This window comes from Buteo buteo, chromosome 6 (genome assembly GCF_964188355.1).
Source record: "Buteo buteo chromosome 6, bButBut1.hap1.1, whole genome shotgun sequence".
Classification (NCBI taxonomy): domain Eukaryota; kingdom Metazoa; phylum Chordata; class Aves; order Accipitriformes; family Accipitridae; genus Buteo; species Buteo buteo.
In genome coordinates, this window is record NC_134176.1 from 17,187,699 (window position 1) to 17,195,454 (window position 7,756).

At 48.2% G+C, this 7,756-nt stretch overlaps 1 protein-coding gene across 1 annotated transcript; it reads left to right on the forward strand.

Moving 5' to 3' along the window:
* The first annotated feature begins 847 nt into the window (after window positions 1–847).
* On the forward strand, window positions 848–7,045 carry GSC (goosecoid homeobox). The gene is made up of 3 exons (XM_075029906.1): window positions 848–1,950; window positions 2,155–2,414; window positions 2,852–7,045. The coding sequence occupies exons 1-3, from the start codon at window positions 1,620–1,622 to the stop codon at window positions 3,002–3,004; spliced, it is 744 nt and encodes a 247-aa protein (XP_074886007.1). The 5' UTR covers window positions 848–1,619; the 3' UTR covers window positions 3,005–7,045.
* Window positions 7,046–7,756: the final 711 nt, after the last annotated feature.

The window sequence follows — 7,756 nt, forward strand, 5'->3', positions numbered from 1 at the left end:
GCGAGTAAGCGCTAACGAGGATATTCTTTGTTGAGGAAAAATAATGTGTTCCTCGTAAACGGACCCTAATGGCTTGTTTTCATTTCGTGCGTACAATTTCCTACCTTCTTTGATGGAGGGTTGATGGGGTAAATAGTCTAATCTTATTCAGTTCACCTCCTGTGGATTCCCAGTGACAGTCGTGACAGACGAAGTATTCTGCAAATCACAAGAGCCAGCTACCAAGAGAGCCAAATGTCTTAATAGGAAGAGTTTTAGGGACTTAAACCCGCTTCATTTTAAATTAACGGAACATGCAAAATATGAAGTTCTCCCTATCGTTGCAACTCTATAGGCTTTGTTTTCTAAGCTAGAAAAAGAAAGATTCTTCCTTAAAAAAAAAAAAAAACAACAAAGAAAAGAAAAAGGCACAAGGATGGATCATAAGCAAATCGGAACACCTACCAGACCCGGGGATTTGAGGTGGCACTGGTCTTTAACATTTCCACCTCCTGGCTTGTTTAAAAATAAAAAGTGATACCTGTCTGGAACTGAATCTGTTGTTAAAAAAAAAAAAAAAAAAAGTTTACAACACTCACGCGTCCTAGTTCCGCCAGGTGATCTAGGAAAAGAGAAAAAAACCCCATAGTTCATTTACTCAGCAAAGACGTTGTTGCTTCACTGCATAAAGCTTAAATGAGAGGAACGCGTACTCCTCCGTGTCTTTTCAGTTCTCCGAGCCCGGGGACGCAAGATTCAAACCCTGCTACAGAAACACTTGGAGGGGGGGGGAGTTGCATGGTTGTGTCGCAGTTTATTTTTTTAAAAAAGCGCTTCTTAACCAATTCGAAGCATAAATAATGAATCCGAGCTTCAGACAGAGGAAATCGCACCCGCTAATGTGAACTAACACGAGCAAAGTAGGTGCATAATAGACAAGACTAGGAGCTGCTAACCACTTCTGCACAATGGCATTAATAAGATTAACCTGGGCAATTAGCCGGTGCAGCGGAGATCAAGCCTAAATCTGGGGCCTTTCAAAAAAGCCCACTAATGGAAAGGATTACGTTAATTTCATTAATTCTCAATACACAGACCCGGGCTCCTTTCACTCCTTTGTGTAACCCCCACCTCTTCCCCACCGAAAAGGGGGAGAAAAAAAAAAAATCAAATCTGGTTTTGTTTGTCATCTGCATATTACCAGGAACTAAATCCAGGATGACGTCGCCTGGGTATAAAAAAGGGAAGAGGTTCAGATGGATTATACTCCGAGCAGCCCTCTGGGTTGGGATCAGTAAACAGGCGAGAGTTGAGGGGGGAAAGTTCCAGGGGTGGATCCTGCGCACACACTCGCGCACACACACACACACACACACACTCGCACACGCACGCACAGGCACACACGCACGCTCTGCCCGCAAGCCGCCCTCGGAAAAAGCTCCGCTCTTCTCGCTCCGATCCCTTTTTACAATTTCTCCGAAAAGTTTCGATTCCGTGCCTCTCCAGCCTCCCCCCCCCGCTCCGCCGCAACCACCGCCACCGCCACCGCCACCTACCCTCCCTCCCTCCCTCCCTCCCTCCCTTCCTTCCCCCCCGCCCCCGGCCGGTCCCCGCTGCCCTGCCCCGGCACGGTTTGGGGCATGCCTGTGAGCATGTTCAGCATCGACAATATCCTGGCGGCCAGACCTCGCTGCAAGGACTCGGTGCTGCTGCCCCCGAGCGCCGCGCCCGTCGTCTTCCCCAGCCTCCACGGGGACTCGCTCTACGGCAGCGCCTCCGACTACGGCGGATTTTACTCCCGGGCGGTGGCACCCGCCTCCGCCCTGCCGCCGGCCGTCACCGGATCTCGGCTCGGCTACAACAACTACTACTACGGGCAGCTGCATGTGCCGGCGTCCCCCGTCGGCCCGTCCTGCTGCGGGGCCGTGCCGCCCCTGGGCGCCCAGCAGTGCTCCTGCGTCCCCGCCGCAGGTAAGGCGTCCCCCGCCGGGGACGGGCCCGACGGGCTTTCTTTGTTCCCGCGGCCGCGGGGCAGGAGGGGGTGGCGGGGAGCTGGCGGCCCGCAGGGGCGCGGGTAGGCGGCGGCGGCGGCGGCGGGGGGGTGCCTTTTCTCGGGGTGGGGGGGAGCAGCGATCGAACGCAAAGCCTGTCGTCGTCTCGTCTGTCTGTCCGTAGGTTACGAGGGCACTGGGTCAGTCCTGATGTCCCCTGTTCCCCATCAGATGTTGCCCTACATGAACGTGGGCACTTTGTCCCGGACGGAGCTGCAGTTACTGAACCAGCTGCACTGCAGGCGAAAAAGACGGCACCGGACTATCTTCACTGACGAGCAGCTAGAAGCGTTGGAAAACCTCTTCCAGGAAACGAAATACCCAGACGTAGGCACCAGGGAACAGCTGGCCAGAAGGGTGCACTTAAGAGAGGAAAAAGTGGAGGTATTTCCCTGCTTTCCCCCTTCCCCCTTCTCCCTTTCGCATTGAAACGCGCTCGGACGGGCGGTACCTCCGGCTCCAGCCCGGCCGCGGCGACGGGGAGAGCAACAGGTTTGCCGGGGGGGGGGGGACGGGACGGGACGGAGAGGGCAAGCTGTTTATTATTATTCCCAAGCGCCCTTCTCGGGGGCGGCTGGCCGAGCCGATCCCACGGCTGGGAGCACATGTCGAGAAGCGGCCGTGCCTCCTGCAGGCGCTCAGCCCTTCCTTCCCACCCAGCCGAGCGGCAGCTTTCCCTCTGCCTCCCGCCGCCCCGCCGCGGCTGGGAGCGGCTCCGGCCGAGGCAGGGCTCCGGAGGTCAGTCTGCGGGTTTGCTTGTCGGTTTTTTTTTTAATTATTTTTTTTTTCCCCCCTAATAATGTCATTTCTTAACGTAACAGGTTTGGTTCAAAAACCGCCGGGCAAAGTGGAGGAGGCAAAAGCGATCGTCTTCGGAGGAGTCGGAAAACACACAAAAGTGGAATAAAGCGTCTAAAACGTCTCCGGAGAAGCGACAAGAGGACGGGAAAAGTGACTTGGACTCCGACAGCTGATACCTCGCAGAGGCGGACATTTCCCGTGGACTGTCGGATACGCTCCAGAGGATGCTACTAATCTTGCACAAGCTCTGCCTTGTCGGAAGGGGAAAAATATCTGTATATAATGTACAATGCCCCGAGTTGATTTCTTGTAAATAAAATGTGTTGCGGAGGTGTTGCACAGGTAGACGGCGGCGCGTTTGTTCACCCCTCCGCCGCGGGGAGAGGAGAGGAGGAGAGGAGAGGAGGGCAGGAGGAGAGCGGCGGAACCCCGGGCACCGGGGCCGGCCTCGCCGGCGCAGTTACTCATTGAACGAGGTTTCGCATAGTTCGAGAGCGAGCGGGGGGCAGCGCGCTGCCCGCCGGGCCCGTCGGTCACCCGCTCGCTGCAGGCCGAGAAGCGGCGGCGGATCCTTCGCCCCGAAGGCGAGCGGCGGCCGGTCCCGTCCCGTCCCGTCCCGTCCCCGAGGGCAGCGCCCGGGGCAGCCGGGCCCGGCCGCGGGTTGCCGGGCTGGCGCGGGGCGGCGGGGGGGACCGCGGCCGGGAGCGAACCTCGCTCCTCCTTCCCGGAGCTCCTCGCCGGGCCGCCCGCGGCCATACCGACACGGCCATACCGACCCGGCCGGTGGCGGGGCCCCGCGGCCAAAGGCTTCTCCCCTCGGGGGGCGCCGGCCGGCAGCGCCCGCCCCGCTGCTCCTCCCGTCCCGCTGGCCCCGTGGAGCCGGGGGCGATGCCCTCAGGCAGTAGTTGCGGGCAACGCAAATCCGACCTCGCACTTGTTACTCTGTGCCGCTTCCCTCCGCTTTCCTCTCCCTCTCTCCGCAGTTGCGCCCTGTTGAGTTTCCAAAGCATTTGCCTTGGACCCCCGTTTAGAAAAGCTCTCTCGCTGCGTCAGTGTTTAAAACCGCTATTAATAAATTTCGGCCATTGTCAGACGAGTTGCGCGTAAGGGCAGCACGAGCCCTCGTGTGCCGCTTTTGGGGATGTTTCACAGGACGTTGCTAATGGAAGTTTTCTCCCCTTTGAGGCAGCACCTTTGCAATTAGGAAAGCAGTGACAGCCTGGTCTCATTTTACTCTTACCCCTACGAGGGCCTTGTAAAAGAGACGTCTGTTCCCTCTGGAAAACTCACATTCGTTTTCCTTACCCTTTTTTTTCCTGTGACTCCCCGACCCTTAGTGCTCGCCCCTTCAGAGCAGAACCACCGCGGTTTCCCCATGTTGTCTTGTTTAGAAACACCTTTCCCTCTCTGTGTTTAAAAAGACTGTCTATAAATTTAAAACAAATGACCTGAAGGCGTAAAGCCAATGCAGATAACCTCTGGCTGGGAATCTTCATGCTGCGCCTCTCATTCAGAAGTTAAGTGGTAGTGAGCTGATTTTCCTTAATTATGGCCAAAGCCAAAACTCACCTGTATCTATTCAGCTCGTCTGCCTTGGACAAGAAACTGGTTTATGCGAATGTGCTCACCGTTGCTTCCAGTGACGCTAGAAAGGGTCAACTGCTGTGTTGCTTGTCCTTGTGCTTTTCCTCCCTTTCCTGATATATATATATCTCCAGCTTTTTATGGGTGTTGTAGCGTGGTGCGTATTGCAGGCGTTAGTGCGATAGAGCCAATCTAAGTACCTGTCTGCTCAGATAACATTCTTAATGTACCCATGTTTCCACGTAGATGTGGCATCTCTCTCCGGGCAATCTCTCCCTGTACCAAGACATAGGAACAGCTGCTGCGGAGGAAATTAAGCATGGTTTTGTATGAATCAGTCCTTTAGGGGGCTTACAGTTTCATAGCTACTGCTCTCTTGAAGAGAAGAAGAAATTCAGCCTCTTGTTCCTTAGCACAGCAGAGGAGGAAGGGGAAAAGCAAATGGATTCTTCTTCTGCGTCGATATATATCACAGTTTGGCTCTGCAGAGCTATTGCATTTTGGAGATGCTACCTTATTGCTAAGGATGCGTATCTGATCTCTGTAAACTGTATTGAATTACAACCCAGCATCACTAAAAATTAGTTTTCAGATTACTGAAAATTAGTTCTCAAAAGAAGCGTTCTGTTATGTTATATGCAGGAAGTCTCACTGAGTGGATTTTTAATGTCATCTCCTCTGTATGTAGTCATTGTTAGGTTTTAAAGTGCATACTTAATTTGCAAATAAAAGCCAGGTCTAAGGATAATATTGCCCAGGATTTTGCAAATGCTTATATATTTTCTTTACTTGCCATGTATAAATATCCTTACTGCCACACTGGAAGCTTGGTTTTGTTTTGTTTTGGTTTGCATTTTTGTGTGTGGGGTGGTAATTTTGGAAGTCACTGTTAAGGATTTTAGCCTGTATAGTTGAATGTGGGAATTAAACTGGATCTGGGTTTGTAAGGGGTGAGCTTTAGATATGTTTTTGATAACCAGCAGCTGTTACTTAAGGTTGTAGTCCATATCTTTAGAGATTTTTAGACTTTTCCAATGAAAGCAAGGTGCTCAAGAATCACAAAGCTCCAGGTCACCAAACATGCCAATTTATGGATTTATTTAGAACTTTTTGTTCTGTGGGAGCATGGGATGTGACATAAGACTCAAAACCTTGTGTTCTAAACCACACTTTCTATGCATAGGATTGAAGTCACCACTGATTGCTTTAAAATCATGTTGTACATTAGTCTGAGTTAATTTTGGAGTTTTCTGTAAGCTCTTCGTTACCACAAGCTTGATCTTGCAGTCATGGGTATCTATTCTTATTACTACATGTAGATGTAGACCTATTAGAGTTAATAATATCACTTTAAAATCCAATTGAAAAGCAATTTTAATCTTGACCTAAAAGCTTTAGCTTACTTACCAAAAATGGTATTTGTGCCATTAGACAGTAGGAGTAGCTGTCTCATTCTTTTTCTCAGTAGTGTTTATTGAAAACCTAAAGGCTTCATTCTACCTTTTTTACACTACAAAATCAGATCCTATGCAATATGGAAGAGCCCGATAACTGAAAAGTAGTGAGAAGATCACATCAGAAGGATCAAGAAGGTAAAAAACTAAATGACTGAAAACATGAGGACGACTGTAATAAGATCTCTCATTCACTTGTACTGTTTGGTTGGCATAATCTGTCTCTGGATGTTTGTCTGGATTTTTATTTTAGGAGAATTCCTACATGCCAAAATGCAAATGCCACGTAACAACTTTCATTATTTTCTCTTTCTGTTGGTGTAGTAGGAGGAAGGCAAAGCGAGGGAACCTGAATACATGCTATATTCCAGCAAGTTCAGTTTTAACAAAGGGGCTTTGAAAGAGTTGGTTGTGGTTGTGTTTATTAACATTTGTCTAAGAAGGAGAGCAAAAGAGGGGTTTTTAATTATTATTTTGTTTGTTTGTTTTGTTTTGTCTGTCTCCTCCACTGCAATTTACAACCTTGCATCTTGGTGCAAACCCACTTCCAGAAGATTTAATATGACTGAAAAACCTACTTAGCTATTTCTGAAATGTGATGTATGGTTCACGGTACTGATGTACTATCTAGGTTTTACAACATGAGTTCAGTTTCTTGATCTCTCACTGATTTTCTATGGAATGTTGGACTTCTTTCTTTCTAAATTTCTCTCTGTAGAATGAGTAATATTCCTTTCAGATCTCACTGGGGAGCTAGGGTGAGGGGAGGATTATAAGAAGAAACATAAGCTACTTCGGAGGTTCACCATTGTAGCAAAGGCTTATTCAAGATAATGCTATGCATTATAGGACTAATAATTGAATAATAATACAAAAGGAGCATACACCAAATAAATCTTCCTGACACCAAGCTGGTTTAGGTTATGAAATTCTCTTGCAAGGGGAAGCTAGGGAGAGCAACGTGTAGTAAGGGTACAAAGCAGAAGCTTTCTGCTGTGTAGAGGCAGATTGAGCAATCTGATGCGTAACTTCATTGTGCCATCTGCATTTAGATGGCCAAAATTTACGTTTCTATTTAATACCCTATTTACCATATTTATTTCTGTAGTCTTGTTGTAATAAGTAATACTGGAAAGCAGAGGTCACATTTTTTTGCTTGACATAAAGTGATTTATTATCAGCTGAAAATCTGGACTCTTTTTTTCCTTTCAGTTTTACTAATACTTGAGTGAACTGGTTTTGAGCTTTACCATAATGGGATCCTGGGAGTATAAATGATGCAAACGCTTTCTTACACATGACTTGTGAAGCAAACATTTGGATTAGTGGAAGTTATAAAAAAAATGCAACATTAAGGTGAGTTCATATTTTTTGTGCTCCATCTGCATTTATTGGTTCTCTGGGGTTATACACCATGGAGCATAAATGAACGAAATCCTAAAGAGTTTTTGTTTTGTATTCTACCCCCCTAGGGTTTCATTCCATTTATACTTTATGTTTTCCTACTTTGGAGACCTGGTGAGTCCTGACTAAACCTAGACACAGAAGTTCAGTCAAATTGCTCTGTTTCTCTGGGGTTGCCATTTACCCTGATTTGATTAGAGTCTGTTATACAAAGGTAACAACTGTAGCTGCAATATGTTAGATTGTAAGCAATTAATACAAACTTTAAAGTGACCTAACTCTGTAAAGTATCTGACAACTTTAAATGTAGAAACCTGCATTACAGTATTCTGGTTTGTGCTGAAACTATCCAAAGCCAGAGAATTCAGATGTAAAATCAAAAAAGGAATCAGACTTCTTTCACTTTTTGTTTTCAGGATAGAATCCATGTCTACAGACAGACAGAGACTATATGCCTCAGGACAGGTGGCAAAACTTAAGGCA

What these genes read in the sequence shown, in the direction of transcription:
- GSC (XM_075029906.1), top strand. Translation starts at nt 1,620, where the DNA reads ATGCCTGTGAGCATGTTCAGCATCGACAATATCCTGGCGGCCAGACCT. An exon ending in CTCCTGCGTCCCCGCCGCAG is followed by an intron (nt 1,951 to 2,154) that starts GTAAGGCGTCCC and finishes GTCTGTCCGTAG; the next exon opens with GTTACGAGGGCACTGGGTCA. An exon ending in TAAGAGAGGAAAAAGTGGAG is followed by an intron (nt 2,415 to 2,851) that starts GTATTTCCCTGC and finishes TTAACGTAACAG; the next exon opens with GTTTGGTTCAAAAACCGCCG.